This window comes from Chroicocephalus ridibundus, chromosome Z, assembly GCF_963924245.1.
Source record: "Chroicocephalus ridibundus chromosome Z, bChrRid1.1, whole genome shotgun sequence".
Taxonomy (NCBI): Eukaryota; Metazoa; Chordata; class Aves; order Charadriiformes; family Laridae; genus Chroicocephalus; species Chroicocephalus ridibundus.
The window spans coordinates 18,806,372-18,824,799 of record NC_086316.1 but is presented as its reverse complement, the minus strand read 5'-3'; the positions used below and the strand labels follow the sequence as shown (position 1 = coordinate 18,824,799).

Below are 18,428 nucleotides of genomic sequence, written 5' to 3'. Positions count from 1 at the left end.
TAGGCCATAAAGAAAAAAAAAAAAGAAAAGAGATATTCACTAATAAAATAATCCAGAATGTGAAGTCAAGGGGGTGGGAAAAAGAGAAGGGAAGAAGGTTGAATTGTTTAGTTTTGATTTCTAAAGTGCATTGTTGATGACGCAACAGAAATTTAAGAATATTTATAAGCACTGCATACCAAATATTAAAAAAAGCTCACACAGATGAAAACATTTTTTCACCTGCAAACCCTTCATGCAAGTTTGCAAAGAACAGAGTTACTGACTGAAGCTCAAAATACACTTATTGTGGGTGGCATTTAAGATTAGCCATGATACAAAGCGCAGCATACTGATTAAACTTTTCAAAGTTTCAAATGATAGGTTCGGTATTTTCACTTGGATTAGAAAATGTGAAGTTTCAGATAATCACAGAAGAAAACAGGTTTGAGGACAGAGATACAAAAGAAATCTGGGGGAAAAAAATTACATGAGGAAGACAGCAATTAGGTGTAGCAGTGTAGGTGGCTATGGATAATTGCAACTCTAGTGAGGATGAGAAGATGCTTTTTTGTACAAAGGCACACTGAACTACACCTCTGCAGATGCCTTGGAGGCACTTCTTACTCTCAGCAATTTCTGAGCTCAGCAGAAGTATCTCAACTAAAAGTATTTCACCAGAGAGCTAACTCAGTGGTACTCTATTGCGGCAGTCTTGGCAAATTCCGGTCTCTGATGCAGCTGACGGGTGACAAACCGTGAGATTGGAAATGCCATCAACTGTCATGATGACTAATGAAAGGGTAAAGAAGCAATCACAGCCAGTCCTTTAGATTTGATTAGGCTTAATCAAATCCCTCTCATTCAGTTGTCTGGAATATCACGTTGCAACTACTAAAAACTATACCAAAGAAAACTATTTGAAATAGTCTATTGGATAATTACAGTAAGCATATGAAAAAACTTTATAAATTTGAGTAGACTGTAAGAGATATCTTTTTTCAAATACATATTAAAAAACTAAGTACGTACTCTATTTTCTATTGCATTATTCCTGCAGAAGGTTATTGGAACAACATGGTCCTAGAAGTGCAGAAAAGCCAATTGTTTTGGGAAATAGAAAATTTACAACTAAAGAATTATTAGAAAAAAATCACTTCGATTCCAAGACCTCTACCTAAAATAAAACAGATATATTCTGCTCTGGCATACAATGATATTGAACAATCTTTTTCTTAAAAAAAACAACAAAGTAACTCATTGATTCTGCAGAGGCATGTCAATCATGCAATTGTATGTACAGCTATGTCAGTAAGATTCACCTCATCTAAGAAAACACAACAGTTACCTTGGTGAAGCAGTTGAGCTCGATGTACAGGAGGAAGTGAAGTTGTTAGAAATGTGTGAAGCCGAACAGCCAATAAAAATTTTAAACCACACTCATCAAGAGTTTCTCCACCTGGAATGAAATATTTTTATAAGCAATTTAGAAAAACTACTACAAGCAGCTATTGGGTGTCTTAACAGAAGAAATACTTTACAATTCTGTGACTACTAATGCTTTAAGTTCATAAATAGTATAGCTAAATTCATAATTCTTCCCTTCAAGGAAAGGGAAAGAGAAAAATTTCAAATATGAAAAGTTTTTAAGTTATCTGTTCTCAATGCAAGAAACAGAAAAAGTGTTATCATATAAAAAAATCCGTAAACTTAGTTTCAATTTCTCTACATAGCACAACAAACACTGGCCTTAAGAAAGTTATCTCCTTAAAAGTGAATTAGAAACAATTATGGCATGTGGGCTGATGGACTAAAACTGGCACTAACAGTTAACAATACAGAATCTGATTTTATAGAAGTCTGAAGTCTTGGAACTTTAGTTAAACAGTAAATACTGTAAGGGCACAGTATTTAACAAACCATTAAAGGAGGAACTGCTGCCTGAGCATTCATGCACCATTCACGGTGTTGCACGCACACACACGCACACTTACTCTCGGGCATGCCTCCTCCAGGCTTGACCCTGGGTTTCCCGTAGCAGAGTTTCAGGCATTGGATCTTTATAAAATAATTAATTTAATTTAAAGGTACTGCAGCAAGAACAACCCAGGCTGGGTGCCTCCAAAGAGAGGGATCCCAAACAAAGAATTCCCTGGGCAATTATAGCCTTGCGATCTACACACCCGCCCCTCACTCGCCCTTCACACACTGTCCCCTTGTCTCTTAGTCCAATGCTGATTTTTGGTCTGGGGCTATACTATGAAACAAAACTATGATGTGCTTTCATAAGCTACAAAAGTATTCCAAAATAGGAAAAACTCCCAAAAAAGGTTGTGAAGCACAGTTGTACATTTAACTTGGAAGAGACGGCTTACCCTGATTTCTGTCTCTGCTTTCTCCAATGTCTGTACTGGTTGTAGCAATTGTATCTGCCAAGGCCATCAATGACATTTGCTCCATCCTAGTCAGACCTGGCAAGCTTGAATGAAGCAAGTGACGAGAAAGAACCTGAGCATGCTCTGGTCCAAAGTAAGTTGGGCTATATTGAGAAAGATCGATGACTTTCGGTTTCAAACTGTCTTCATCTGCATCAAATGTAACAAGTTCATCTGTACTTATAACAGTATTTTGAAAGAGATCTTCATAATTGTCATTGGGCACATCTTTTTTATTTTGACTATTTTGATTATTAGACTTCTCTGAACAGGAATGAGATGAATCCTCATCCGCAGCAAGCAGAGCATATAAGGGCAATGGTGGAACAGAGTCTATTTCAATATAGTCTGCAGACTCAGTTTTGCTGAATGTTTTGGGATCTCTTGCAGTACTTCCACTAGCACTGATGGTCAGAGATCTGAGCCTTTTATCATGATTAGGTTCAGTTTCATTTATAGCAACAACTTCTCCAGCAATGCACTTCACCAGATGTGACAGAATGGCTTTTGCTCTACGTACTTTACCAAGATCCATGAGTTCCAACAGTTGATATGGATGGTACTGAGGTAAAGTGGGAGATAATGTATGAGCTGCTTCAAAGAGACCAGAATCTTCCATTTCCGTAGACAGATCACAGGCTGATCTTTTCCCACTAAGTTTCTGTGCAAGGCTGGTCATAGATCTGGTCAAGGTTCGCTTTGGTGGATGCAGACCTGAGGCAGATGACTGGCTTTGTTTCATTAAGCTAGTTATACATGGCATACTTCCACTGTAGGAATCTGTACTAACTAGATCCTGCTTGGAAGGAGATTGCCACTGGGAATAAACATGCATTTCACAATCCATTCCAACTACAAGAATGCCATCACGCACCCAAGACAAGGAGACTGGAAAAGGAGGTGACCCCTCTACAGATGAAACCAAGTCGACAGAACGCAGCAGAACAAACCTAGAAAGGGTTGTAGCCTTCGTACTGCCACTATGGGAGACTGCAACAATCTCCTTACCATTTTGTTCTTGCAGTTTCCCAGAAAGCTGACCAAACATATAAAGTTTTGATCCAATTCCTACTGTTAGAATATGTGAACCATCTTCCCTCGACATCCAATCTAAGTGTACCAAGTGCTTAGTGCTAGGCATAATATTCCCACCATGAGACAGAGAAATGTCTTGCTGGTTATATGCCACTAAATTACTATCAATACTAACACCAGAGTCTAGCATGGTGCCTACCTCATCTAAGTGAAGAGTTTGTTCTAGAATCCAAGAAGAACCCCCTGTAGATTCACATTCAAAAATACTAACATGCATTATAAAATCTTGAGAAAGATGACTATTTTTAGATGTTACCTGCTTGTATGCTACTGCTAATCTGTTCGTGTGTGCACAGCTAACTTCAGTTGGCCTTCCTGGAACACTAATAGCACTACTACTAAGAAGTCCATCCTCAATCAGTAATGGCCATTCTTCCCACACATATGTCACATCGCTATGTGCGCTACATTCTGGAATGGAAGAAGCTGATGATTCAGTGGTAACTCTGCATCTCCAAAATCGAACTTTTCCATCAGAGCATGAAGTAGCCAGCAGATATGGTGCACGACAAACAGGATATATGGAAGAACTACTCAGATGTCCTAAAATTAAATAAAATACACTTTTACTGAGGGAAATATTAAGAAGCAAGTGAAAGAGTAATGACATTTTTATTCAGTTATCATTATTCTGGAAAAAAAAAATCAGCACTTCCTCGCAGAGGGTTGTTTGCAGGGCCTCACAAAGGAGACAACGTGACAAAAATACTATAAAACCATTTTACCCTTTGATTACACTTCATGGTCTAAACAGAAGTCAAATTATATTATTTAAACCTGAATATTAATATCTATCATCTCTCCTACCAAACAAACGTTTCCCATTCATAAATCTGAAAGTTTTTATAAAATATTTTTTGAAAGACTGATGGAAGCCTTAAAATTTAAGCATAAACCCTGCAAAAAAAATTTCATGACTGACTGCAAAATGAAATTTGTATTTGTATAATTCCTTTTATTGCAACAATCTGGAATTCAATACATATTACATCTTAAATAAAAGCTTTATTTTAGGATCAGTATTTAGTATTAGCTCCACGAGATATAAAGTTGGTGGAGCAAGTTTTAGCAAACCTTTTATAACTACCTACAGGTGTTTTAATTTTAGCAACAAACACCAAACACTATTACTTTGTTTCTATTTTAAGACTGAAGTCAGAAAGGCAAGAATTCCTTATTTTATTGTTTAAAAAAATTTACAAACCTGCTGACGGCTTTACACTTATTATCTCCACTCCTTCAGGCAAATTCAACTCCTGACTATACACCATTTTGGAAGACAGAGTAAGCCAGCTGGTGCTCTGAAGGTTTGCTCTACAGGCCTGATACTTTTGAGTGAATGGTGACTGGATCTTTTCTGGATCTGGTGAAGAATACAATTCTTCCGTTTGTGCTGCTGCTTCAGGTGTATTTGAATCCATCCTTTCATCTAAAAAAGTTTGCATTGTTAATTTAAAAAATAAATTATTTAACTTAAGAAGTAATTTTACTCACCTTAAAAGTTCCAAAGAGACAGATAAAACATGGCTTAAAATTTTACTTTAGCTTTAATGAAATGCATTCCCACATTCAAATTTAAAGAGAAATGCTAGCACACCTCAGATTAAATACTTCTGACATTTTAGAAATGCTGAGAAGTTATAGCTTTAAATTTTTCAGACTTAAAAACAACTGAACTGTAACTGGAAACACCAAAACTGCAGAGAAAAGAGTTATGTGGTTATCCACAGAAACTTAACACTTCATGAAGCACAAAATACCTGCAGCTAGAGAAATTAAATTAAGATCTCTGTGTCTTACCTTACAAATTGGGGAAAGGTGTTTTTCAGAAAAGTTTTGTTAATATTCACTTAAAATGTAGGATCTCAGAGATTATTTGATAAAAATGCTTCACTTCTACTTTTTTAATAAAACTCAACAGTTGAAGTATGAATTTGATGGACTTGGAACATGAAAATTGCCAATAGGTTGGTTAGAAAAGCTTTATTGGTAATGTTCTCATCATATGAGTAGATCAGAAAATTTGGATTTTTAGTCTTCTCACCAACTTAGAAACTAATTGCAATAATACTTAAAATAACTGTAGAAATTCTGCCTTTGAAAGTAACAGTAAGACAAATACCAATTTGGTTTAAATAACAGGAATGTGCAGTATATCTTTTGGTATGTAGTGAATGCCAGATTTATGTTTTCTTAAAATCTTTACATGTTATCAGAAAACTACCCAAGTATATTTTAGCTTACTTTAAAACTTTTATACTTTTTGTGGTAATTTGATAGTCTGAAAGAGAACCAGCAGATTTAAGAACTTCAAAATTGTTCATAACTAATTTTTTCTCTGATGTTTAGGTGCTTCAGACTATGGTTCAATTTAGAGTTTATGAGTAAACTCAAAAATGGCAGAACAGAAGCTTCTGAGAAGTAAAATATCTGAACTGTTTGTTAGGCTGGACAGATATATTTGCCCTTAGAATGCACAAAAAATACCAAACTTTGGGCTCAGGCTGAATTCAAAAGCTTCAGCATTCTGGAGATTAAGTAGTAATTATGCTTGTGCTAGAAGAATTGCAGATTCTTTTCAAAAAGCTGAAACACAATTTAGAATACACCAAACAGCAGATATATTCACAAGATAGTGACTTTTTTTTAAGCAGAAAACTAGAAGAAAGAGGGCTTACCTACTGAGACGGGAATTGACTTCAAATGTAAATGCCACATATGGAGTAATGAATGGGTTTGAGTATACTCTATTACTATTAAGTAGAATTTTTCAGAGAATCCGTTCTGCTGGTTTCCTGATGAAATTCAGAACAGGAAGATCTTAGGGGTTATTCACCTGAAAACAGAACTAAATTTTGCTGGCTAGCAAATAATCATATTAAGCTATAACAAACTAATACCAAAATGCAACTCTGTTATATTAGTTTTCTCAGTATTTTATCACAAACGTAACCACTACAACTAGAGGTACACATGAAGAACTGTCCATGCTTTCCTTCAGAGAGAACAAAATATTTTCCTGAATTTGCTGTGTTTAAAGGTAAATCCTAGAATGTCGTCTCAGCTCTACACTTTTGTCTTTTACATGCTTGTCTCTTACAGTTTCTTAGCTATCTGCTACTGGCAATTGTAGTAGTTAAGACAGTGAACTAGTTGGCTTTTAATAGATAAAAAGTATGTAAGTTACATCTGTAGAAGAAATGCCATGTCAACAGCTGTGAAAGTCATGGCCTGGCCTAATCGACAGGCTCATCCATCCCGACCCAGCCAGACTGACTACGTTGTCTGGAATGCACAAGAGGTACAATGCTTCTTCCTAAGAAATTATTTGCTACAGTTTCACCCAAAGAAAAGATAACATGAGTTGTAATATCAGTAGGAGACCATTTCTGGAGGGTGCACCCAGCCATTCTCCTTCCTCAGCACGAAAGTAAATACACTAGGACCAAGAAAGAATAGTTAGTGTAGTGGCCATTTTTCCTCCCTGATTCCTCTGACCCTTCTTTAGGTATGCATCTACTAAAAAATGATCAAGAATAAGCTGTATTTGCCTTGTAGGTTTGACATTTGGTTGCTTATGGTACTGTAGAAAAATGCAAGTGAATTTGTTCTTTTTTTAAAAAGAACATGAGCTAAATACTTATATGCTTTATTAAAGAGGAAATAGTGCGGGTGTTTTAAAACTAAAGAGCTTTAAAGTACTAAAAAATACTTTGAAATTAGAATGATATACTTCTAATTCACAGTTTTTAAAAGGATCCACGCAGCCCAGTTTCTTACATTGCAGCAATCCATATAGACCTTCAGAACACTTACAGATGTATATAGTTGCACTTCTCTAAGATCAAATAGCTTCCATATTTCTTTTGAAGTCCTTTCTGTATATCACGATCAAGATGCAAATGTACAACAAACTTATGCTGTAGAGTAACACTTCATTTTGTTCTCTATTTTGTTCTCCATTTTCAATATCCCATTTGCACTTTTTGACCTCTAATGAGAGTTAGGTTGACATTTTCATAGATTATCTCCACTACTCCAAATCTTTCTTGACTAGAAACAGGTAAATCAGGATTGATCACTATATATATATACACACACACAGTTCAGGTAATATTTCCCTAGGTGTCTCCATCTTCTTCTAAGAAAAATAAATTTTGTGTACCAAGTTACTATGCAACTTTTTGACACTGCTCCACAACTTTGCTTTCTTTTATTCTGCATTCCCTTTACTACTGCAGATGACTTGGTATCAAACACTTTACTCTGACCCTTTTTTCCCCACGTTATCTCATTGGAACTGAACAAACAAAATTGTGATACCTGTATAACACAACCACTGACCCACTCCGCCGAGGAAAACTGATTATTTATTCCAGAGCAATTCAGATCTGCCCTAAGACCTACAAATCCACACACTACTCATAGTACTGTATTTTATAGCTGTGGTTTGGGGTATTTGTTTGGCCTGCCATTTATTTTACAACTCAAGGCCTGAGGAGAAGTATTTAGCCAATGTAAAGGACGAACATCCATCATGAAAGGACGCAAGTAAGCTTTGTCTGTATCATACCTGCAGCTAGAGGCTCTATGTTTAAAACGCTTTCCCCCTCATCTAAGAAAAGTATTGTATTAAGCATTCCACTGCTGGTTCATGATGGGTATCTCATGGTTTAAGTAACTTCACCTAAATTTGTTTGTGCACTGCTTTTAAAGGAAGTGAAGCAAGCATGAGTGTCATTAGACTAGATTTTCCTCTTTGGTATATAAAGACCTCAAATAAAGGTATTTCACCTTAAAATACTAAAAGCTATATAACAAGTTCTTTTTCCTCTGTGGAACAAAAAAGAATTCTTTACCAGATTCTGATAAATTGTTCTTCTTTTCAGGAATTTCCTTCTCCTGGGTATTTAAAATGAAGTCTTCTTGAAAAACGTGGAATAACTGTGTTTTTCTGCCATGCTAAGGAGGCAAAAACACACAAAAGTGAATATCATGGAGTGTACTGCTTAAGATTGCTCTCTAACCTGTGAGCTTTTAACTTGATTGTTAAGTTCTACGTATCAATGAAAGATTTCTCAAGAAAATGCACTTTCATTACACACAATTTTTTCATGTACAGGTACTACGAAACAAAAAGCAAGTAAATGTCAGAATCAGTCTGTAAATAACTCATCTTCACCTGATGGAAAGCTACAGGTATAGCCTTATTGCTACCACTTTTTAAACAAGCTAATTATGCTATGAAATGAATTCACAAAAAGGTCTTACAAGCTCTGTGATAGCATCCAGTTCAATGATACACCCTGGGCGAGCCGTAGATTGCTGACTTATGATGTTAAAAACTTCACCGACGTATTTCTGTTTAAAAAGAGTCAGGGGGATGGTCTTGTTAACTCAGTGTTGTGCATTTCTGTGGCACTGCCTGCTAGGTAGGTGCAACACCAGTAAGCAAATGTTAACTAAAGCATTAAATACACACTGGTTGCAATCCACCAAGAACAAACGCAACATTCCCAGTTTTATCAGGAGTCACACTGGCTTTGATGGTTGAAAGGTGACAAGAACTTGCGTCTCTCATCTGGAAAGCCTTACATTCAGCAGTTTATTGTCCTTTTCCAAGGCTGCATTGTCACCTCAACTTTTCCTTAGGATGGACAACACACACAGTCTGTTGCTCTGCTATTACTCCTTTTAGTGCAAGTGTTTCAAAGGTATTTCCCAACTAAACATTGACCTGCCTCAATATCCAGAGTTTGAGATTAAATGGAATGCAGCATGGCTGCAATGTGAAAGCCTCAGCAACCAGCTTAGTTATGAACGAGTCTGAAACTAGTGCTGCTGAATGAAGTTACAACCTCCAAAAACTTGAAAGAGATTTTCACTTACAGAAATTTGTGGATTGGAGAGCTCACACAAAAGTTTCTTAGCATCTATTACAGCTTGATATAATCTCAAATGCTGTCCATCACTAGCCACAAAGCAGGCACTTGGAGAATTACAGTATGCACCTGAAAAATAAGAACGCACAAAGTGCTCAAATATTCAAACACCAACTTGCTCCCTTTTTCTGGCAAGAGGCAATTTTGAAGTTACGAAAGAAAACAATATAGCATAAGAAAAACTACCTCTTGTTAATTTGTGTTCACAAGCAAAAACTACAAAGTTCAATGCTCCACTCAGCAACCAAATCAAAATACACAAAAGGAAATGAGAATCCCATTTGCAAAACAGAGAAAAATCTGCCGCTGCTTTTAAGTGCTCAACATGCTTGAAGCCTCTAAGAACTTTACTGCATTAGCTCCTGAAATATCAAATAAATAAAAGAAGAACACAGAAATTCTTCACACAGGAACAGACCCTTTCCAAGTACCAGTAGCTTGGAAATTTGTGACATAAAGGACCCATGCTTAACATTTTTTTCAATGCATTCAAGTACATCTACATTATCTATTTAATAACATTATTAGGTTATATTACTTTTATTCTAGAACACTTCGCAAATCAGGAAACCAAACTCACCAAGGCAGTAGCTGGGTATAAGTGTGGGCAGCCATGCAACATTAGAAAAAGCTGAAACATGGAGAGAATTGATCCGAGCAAGTTCAGAAACTCCACCAGAAAAGGACAAAGGCCCAACAGGGTCAACTCTCCAAAGAATAAGTTCACTGTAAACCGCATTGGGATCCTGGGATGTTACATCTGCATTGCCTCTACTCTGAAGTCTTACTGGTGACTCCTGAGACTTTAAAGAATCATTTGCTTGTTTTGCACTCTCAACATCTGGTGAAATCAGAGCATTGTGATGTGAGGTTGTAAGCAGCAGTGGTAATACCGAGTGGCAAGCCAAGTCATTAAGATGAAAACGGTGACCACAATATCGGGATTTATGTGAAATACTAAGTACAGTTGAAAAAGCAGATTCCTCAGCAAAACTCACTAGCCACTGGTTCAATGACCCATCCGCATGTTTGGAAATCATCATAACATTGGGTGTGAAGATACTTAGTTTTAAACTGTTGGTTGATTTACTATGTCCAGAGGAGATAAGCATAGATGAAGATCGTGTAAGGCCAGGAGGCTTTTGTTTGCCTTGTTGAATAGCTAAGTCAACATTTTTGGTACAAGCATACATCACTATACTTCTGCAAAGAGAGTTTGCATCACCCGTTGGAAATGCAACAGGAATTCTTGAGACAAATGACACCTGGAATTTTAAAAAAGGGAGAAAGAGTAAGTACTAAAGTTATTTTCTCATCATACTTCTCACTGAATAACAATGCATAAACCAGAAAAAATAAAGTACCTGCACCTGGCGAAACATGCCAGGCTGGTATTCATCTAGCCAGTCTACATGCCATACCAGCAGTGAACCATCCATAGGATGTATACTGAATAGCATGTCAGCATTTTTACTCCATTCAGAAAGTAGTACTTCAATTTCATGATCAATAATAGCAGAAGATAAAGGAACAATGCTGAAATTCGGAGTAGTTTTCTCATCACCCAGTTCCTTCTTTTCTTGGTTCCCTTTATGTTCATCTCCATTTTCATCAACTTCTAGAACACACAAAAGGTATATACTATATTCAAAAGCAGAAGTATAGCAAGTGTTGGAGCACCTTTCAGGCCTTTTATAAACCACTCACGTAAGCAAAAATTTAAAGTAATGAAAATTTTAACTAGAAATCCTCTAGTGGACCTGAGTCAATGACTAACAAAACAAAATAGTTTACATCATACTTTAATTTGAAATACTTTTATTTTTCCCCACTATATAAAAATTTTTGCATGTGTAGGCAGAAGAAAACCAGTCATCTCCAAATCGTATATATTTAAATTAATTGACTACATTATTTTATAGAATAAAGCTATTTAAATTAGGCGTACATTAATATTTAAAAAAAAAGGAAAGTTAAATCTAAGGTTGTACCTGCTTCCTTAAACATGTTAAAATAACACACTTTCATGCAAAGGCCTCCAGGTCAGCTAAGTAATACACTTTTCAGCATAAATAACTCAAAATCTTTGGAACAATCATAAACAAATCCAGAATTTCTAGACACAGATTTTTAAGAGCCACTTAGGTACTTCCAGCGCAAGGGAAGGAAATGCACAGAAATGCTACTGTAATATATCTGTATCCTTACGTGTCAATTTGCCCGCCTCTTGCTTCACATGAAAGAACATTACAAATTACTTTGTAAAATGAAAGGCATTTGTCTGTAAGACTTCTACCTTCTTCTGATCTGCCATCCATTTGATTAGATTCCTCAGTGTTAGTCTCAGGCGAATGATGTTCAAAACTCTTCTTAAGTTGTTGCAAAAATACTTCCATGGATAAGGTAAAATGAAGTTCTTTATTGTTTAGCCAGTGCACAACAAAAGGTCCACTTTTTTCTTCATTTTCCCCAAGACTTAGAGATGTGATAGAAGGGAGTAGAGGAATATCTACCGGAAAAAGATGTTGACATTTTTGAAAACCAAGTAGTTTAGTCAAAACATAGTTTTAGACAAAGTGTGTTACCACTTGTCATTCATTTCACCAACGCCACCTACTTTCAGTATTAAATTGCCTGACTGTTACCACAAGAGATGTCCCACAGGAAGGGAAGGCTCTTTGGTATGCTTACGTTAGGATTACAGCATGGCGCTGCCCTGTTACATCTTCATGATGCAACACTGTCCATACAGGTTAATTTACCTTGTGTTTTGCTACTACAGCTCAATACAAACCAAATAATTTAAACATAATTTCACAAAACTTAGTCTACAATGGAGGCTGCAGTAGGTATACACAGTAATCAAGAACCATGTATCACAGGGCTTACACTAGAAAAAATGAGTACAGTGACTCTGTAACACCACTGTATAAAGCCGGGGTTTCTGATTCCTATAGATCCCATTATTATTTTACATTGCCCTATGATGATACTCTGTGTCCCAGGTGGCTGTGAAAAATAAAGCAGTAATCACAAAGTATGTGGCAGAAGCAAGTATCAGGCTGCTGCAGAGTAACATCATCTAAATTAAGTGTGGCTAAAAAGCAGGTAGGTGATTTACTGTAATTCCCTCAAATGGGCCATACAGCAACATGCTAAAAGCTCAACCTGCATTTAATTCCCACCTAGAAGTCCCCATATATATTCTCATCTCCTTCTGCTCTCTACTTATGCAGCATTACTTAAATTCAATGCCCTGGGACATAAAACACTTTTTACTCCCATTCTGTTGGGTTTTTTTTCCAAAGCCAATGATGGCTTTGAATTACTTACCCTCCAGTCTAGCCTAATAAAATGATAGCTGAGAGTGCACAGACAGAAGAAGGGACCACCACAACCACCAGCAATTTTGTTGTGGGGAGGGGACTCAGCAGGGGCGGAGGTAAAGAGCACAGAGTATTTAAGAAATACAGCCTGTCTTCCTAAAAAGGGAAATTAATGCCAGTGTCAAAAATATCATAATACAGTTGTCAAAAACAGAACTTAGAAGAATTCTGTTTTGTCTTTGGAAGACAAAACTACAGTAAAAGTAAGAAGGTGAACTGGAAAGATGACTTTTCAGATTATATTATAAATCTATGTACTTTGAGTAGATCTCAAAAGACTGCTGAAGTAATAACTTTTTTCTCATTCTCCTATCTTGTAACTACCAACTTCTAACTGATGCTCAGCTTTGTACAAAAACTTTAGTGAATTTCTATTTGCTTCATAAATCACATTCACTCTTTCCAGAAAACTTCTAAGGACTTTGGATTCAATAACTTCTGGATTTGCCTAGAATTTGTCCTAACAATCACTGCTTATTCCTTTCACTGAACTCCACTGAGGCTGAATACCAGGTTAAATAACACTCTAGTATAAAAGAAGGTCTCAAGGATTTTGTTGCAAAATTAACAGCAGAACACAAATACAATAAAAATTAAAATTAAGCTTATTCTTTTACACAACAGCATTATTCTTTTTGAAAAAGTTAGGTGAATGAGAGATAAAGCTGCTTTGGCCTTAGTTTTTAACAAGTACTCTGAATGTTGTAATAAGGGCAAATTTTCAAGTGCAAGATCATAAACAGATTTAGTTTAAATTAAATGAAAGAAAATACAATTAGGTTTTCAGGTAAAATTTAATTTCAAAAGGGCAAACTAAAAGAACTACTTAGAGAATCTGGTTAGACTGAGATACTTAAGGACTTGACTGTGAGGAAGAACAGATATTTCTTCAAATTAAGATTTAAGATGTGAAAGTTACTTCAGAGTTTCTGCATTAAAGATCAACCCTTCCTCCAATCTATTGTGTTAAAGACCAAGTGACACAAAAGACAGTATCAAGATAGACAATATTAATACAGATAACATACAAGGAATACAAGATTAAGAAGGCCAGAGAGAAGTGTTAGACACCTATGAAAATCTTTTACCATTCTTCTCCAAAATTACTTTTATTCCCATTCTGCGGGTTTACTGTTGGGCACATTTATATATTGCAAGGACTATTAAAAGCAAAATTAAAGTTTACTTAGTTATTATGTATAAAAAAAACAAGGAAGAAGTGCTTTAAGAGTAGATATAAAAAAAAGATAGCAAAAGAATATGTCCTAGCTACATGAAAAGGTTAGCTATCTCCTTGTGCAATCTGAAGATGCAGAAATGAGAACTAAAAATCTCCAAGAAGCTCTAGAGAAATTTTCCTTTATGACATTGGGTAGTAAATTACGTCATGACTAGAGACATTTCCTGCAGAAATAAGATAGCATTGATGGTACAAGCATGTAACTGCAAAAAGTTTTCTTTTGGTAGGCTGAATGTGATTCTAGCCATATCTGTTAAAAGAAACATGAACCAAATACTAAAAAAAATCATAGAATCATAGAATTGTTAGGGTTGGAAGGGACCTTACAGATCATCTAGCTCCAACCCCCTAGCCACGGGCAGGGACACCTCCTACTAGATCAGGTTGCTCAGAGCCCCATCCAGCCTGGCCTTAAAAACTTCCAGGGATGGGGCTTCCACTGCCGCTCTGGGCAACCTGTTCTAGTGTCTCACCACCCTCATGGTGAAGAACTTCTTCCTAACGTCCAGTCTGAATCGTCCCATCTCTAGTTTTAATCCATTCCCTCTAGTCCTACCATTACCCAATATCCTAAGAAGTCCCTTATCAGCTTTCTTGTAGGCCCCCTCAAGATACTGGTAGGCCACTATAAGGTCTCCTCAGAGCCTTCTTTTCTCCAGACTGAACAACCCCAACTTTCTCAGTCTGTCCTCACAGGAGACGTGCTCCAGCCCTCTGATCATCCTCATGGCCCTTCTCTGGACACATTCCAGCACATCCATATCTTTCTTGTAGTAGGGGCTCCAGAATTGGACGCAGTACTCCAAGTGGGGTCTCACGAGAGTGGACTAGAGGGGGAGAAACACCTCCCTCGACCAGGAGAAATTGTTTACAGCTTGCTTAGTCCAGCAATGGTAATAGAAACCAACAGTTCTTTATAATCATAGCAAAGACTGTGCAGCTACAAATACGAACTAATCATGAATGCCTCTAGGTTAAAAGTGGCCTTTCAAACAAAGGTCAGGAGGAACAAAAAAAATAATTTAAAAATACTGTAAGACAAAGCTTAACTAACTTCAGAAAAGGATTACATAATACATTTGCTCATTAAGTCTAGACATGGGAAATCATATCACAGCAATAAAACCTTAATGAAAGGCCATTCAATATTGCATTTCTCTTCAGTTTTTCAATAAGCAGACATGCACTTCATTTTCAGCACATACAAATGATTATGAAGACAAAAATACTAGTGACTATTGGGCATTTCCCTTAAGGCCTATAAGAATATCTTGAATGCAAGAGAATATTAAAGTTTATGGAACACAAGATGAAGGCGTGTTTTGTTTGGTTCAGAGACAGAACAGAAGTAGAGGGATGTGTGGTTACTTCGGACACTTGTTTTAAGCTTGGAAGTTTTTGATTTATCAGTGTGCTCCCAATATCATACACAATTCTCAGTAAATTTGTAAATCTAGTTACAAATATTTAGCCTTCTGCATTTCAGACCACTGTGAATCTCAGTTAACAGATGACCAAAAATGAAAGATGGGATTACTGTGAAGGAAATTTATTCAAATCTTTTCATTACTGTAGAAAAAGGTTCTTCCATGCATTAAATGAAACCAACTTGCTAATAATTTTGCATGATCACATAAATACTGCACAAATACATGTGAGCCAATTAAGCTTACACAGACCTAACAGAAAACGTATCTTACCCCACTTCTTACCTGTGGCTGGATTGATACTGGCAGCAATATGGAAGTGACAAAGTGCATTCGCATGAGGAGGGATGTTCCTGTGAGCTTCGTGGGGATCTTGCTGATGTGGAGCATATCCAGTATGTGCTACAACAGCAGCCGACCTCCTCCTTCCTCGTCGGAAGTGCCTCAGGTTTAACTGCATAAAGAATAAAGTGTCATTTTTAATTCCTTCCAAAAAGATAAAGCAGATTTAATCGGTAAGTTGTTTTCTACATACTAGTGCATTACATTTTTCAGTTTAAAAGCTACTGTAAAGTATCAGTAGCGTTTCTCGCAAAAATTAAACTGTTCAGGTTGTGTCTGCAATAGAGATACCAGAGACTTCAGGTTCATTTATAAAGGCCCATACAGTACTTTGACATAATAATAGCTTCTCATTTCAGTATGCAGACAATGTTCATACAGTTTTTGTACTTGCACAGAAAATACTACTATATTTCACAAACATATACCATGCTTATTCAAGATTCTGAACAAAAAAGGCAGAAAATCTGAATAATCTTATTTCAGAGACTGAAAAACTGGATCAGTACTTTGGATCAGTACTTTGATTAGATTGGATCAGTACTTCCACACCCGTCATAAAGTCCCAATGAGTTTTAAGGTCTTCCCCCTTTATGCAAATAGATGTTTCCAAGGGAAAAATAATATTCAAGTTTTAAGACCAACTATGCCAGTATTAAGAAGTTTCACTCCACAAACTGCACAGTTCAAGGTCACTGTGTTGTAGATTATCTACATAAGCACCAAAAGGTACAAGAAGGTACACAATTTGTATTAAGGATGGTATTACACTCTTGGCATTCCTTTTCACTTGCTATCCTTTGCATCTTAATACAGTATGCTCATGTAAAACAGTCTTCTCTCAATTTTTATGTAATTGTTATCTCTGATCTCTAGTGTTGCCTCTTATTTTCCACAGGACACAGAAGTGTCTCCAACTTCCCTTCCCCCTTTGAATATTTTTTCTTTGCTGTGTTGTGCCTTTCAGCCTGTCATACTTCTCATCTGTGACACATGTGCTAAGAATGCACCATGACCACACTAAATACATCATTTCATTAAGATAAGAGCACAACACCCACATGCTCTCTACACAGCTTTTCAGGAGATCACTAATGCTTCATCTGCCCACTGCTTCCCATTAGTTAGAAAACACTATCCAGGATCATTTGCCTTAGAGATACAGCTTAGGAAAAATCTGCTCCGCTTGAGGACTACAGCAGAAAGGCAAAAAGCCTATCTTTCTTCCCCCCATGTTATCATTGTTTTTCTAGTTGTAGAAGCCAGAGAACATCCCACAACTTCAGAGGTAACAAGCCATCCCCTACCACACATTTTAAGGCAGCTTCATCAGTGGGTTTCACGTGACCTATATACACTATGTGCTCCGTACTGTTCCTAGCCCTTTGAACTAGATACTGCAAAGCACTTTGCTTCAGTCTGCAAAATAGGCAGTAGCGGCATAATGACAGTGTGTCTTCTAATGTGAAAGTTCAGTAGGACGGCTGTCAGCTTAGCCTTCCTAAGGAAGATTTCAAGTTAATTCACTCTAGCATTTTATATGCATCTATGGCGTGAAGGATTTCAGCTTATGATACATGTTCGAGTTACTAATTACAATCCTGTCTAAAACTACGTGTGTGTACGTGTCTTTGTTCTCACTGTTCAATTTCACTTCTTACCTCTAAAGCATTCTGCACTTTTTCCTTACTTGAAGTATTTCTCTTGAAGTTATTTGTGAAGTTCACTGCTTCGTTCCCATTGTTGTATCCACCACCATACAACAGACTGTCATTGGGTAATAAAGTCTCTGCCCAGAGACGACAAACATTATCCTTACAGCAAGTCAGGAGTACATTGCAGACAGCACCACTAATGAAAGAAAATTTAAAGTGTGAAGAATCTGCTTACTATCACATAGCATCAAAATAAAGGAACACTACCAAAGAGCTTTCTATTATCAGTTTTTGGAATTGCCCCAAGTAACTCAAAGATACTAAAGGGAAGAATAACTCAACAATACATTCTTAGGAAAACAAATGATGTACAAAAGGCTTTCATATCTATTCAAGTATCTGATATAAATTACCACAAACCTCATTACAAAACTGTGCAAGATCAAATCATGGATTTCAATTTACAGAACTAGTCATAGTTGGAATAGCAAAATTTATGTTTTTCTTTTTAAAGTCGTTCACATAAAAAGTTAATCATATTCTGGATACCTGTTCTCAATTCCCCAGATGTTACTGCTATACAGCACTTACAAAATTACATACCCAAAACAGAGAAACCAAGATAATACCAGGAATACAACCGCCAATTTAAAACTACAAACTTCTCTTAATTACCATTTTTCCAAATGCAATTTGCATTACATATATATATAAAAATACAATTATACGAGAGATATATATATATGTTTTTAAAAATGCAATAACTACCTAAACTAGGCGGTTAAAAAAAAAATATCTATGCAGATCATCAAGTTTCCAGTTAATGTAAGTTCACAATTTAGTTTTAGCTAAGACTCAAAAACTATATATGGATCATCTGACTGTTCTATCCAGCAGCAAACTCCCTTACGCATTATGGAGTAGATA

At 36.5% G+C, this 18,428-nt stretch overlaps 1 protein-coding gene across 11 annotated transcripts in view; it reads right to left on the bottom strand.

Moving 5' to 3' along the window:
- Positions 1-18,428, bottom strand: part of DMXL1 (Dmx like 1) — an 85,224-nt gene that overhangs the window by 41,075 nt on the left and 25,721 nt on the right. For 8 of the 11 annotated variants that reach the window (XR_010069172.1, XM_063321075.1, XM_063321077.1 and 5 more), the window contains exons 8-19: positions 17,508-17,697; positions 15,790-15,958; positions 11,748-11,960; positions 10,816-11,069; positions 10,032-10,716; positions 9,399-9,520; positions 8,781-8,870; positions 8,369-8,471; positions 6,188-6,304; positions 4,714-4,938; positions 2,355-4,052; positions 1,328-1,438 (exon numbers count right to left, since the gene is read on the bottom strand). Coding sequence is in view for 10 of the 11 variants with exons in the window: in XM_063321075.1 (XP_063177145.1) it covers positions 1,328-1,438; positions 2,355-4,052; positions 4,714-4,938; positions 6,188-6,304; positions 8,369-8,471; positions 8,781-8,870; positions 9,399-9,520; positions 10,032-10,716; positions 10,816-11,069; positions 11,748-11,960; positions 15,790-15,958; positions 17,508-17,697 (3,977 nt within the window). In the remaining variant the exon portion in view is untranslated. The remainder of the gene's footprint in view (positions 1-1,327; positions 1,439-2,354; positions 4,053-4,713; positions 4,939-6,187; positions 6,305-8,368; positions 8,472-8,780; positions 8,871-9,398; positions 9,521-10,031; positions 10,717-10,815; positions 11,070-11,747; positions 11,961-15,789; positions 15,959-17,507; positions 17,698-18,428) is intronic. The other 3 variants (XM_063321076.1, XM_063321084.1, XM_063321080.1) reach the window with 3 other exon arrangements.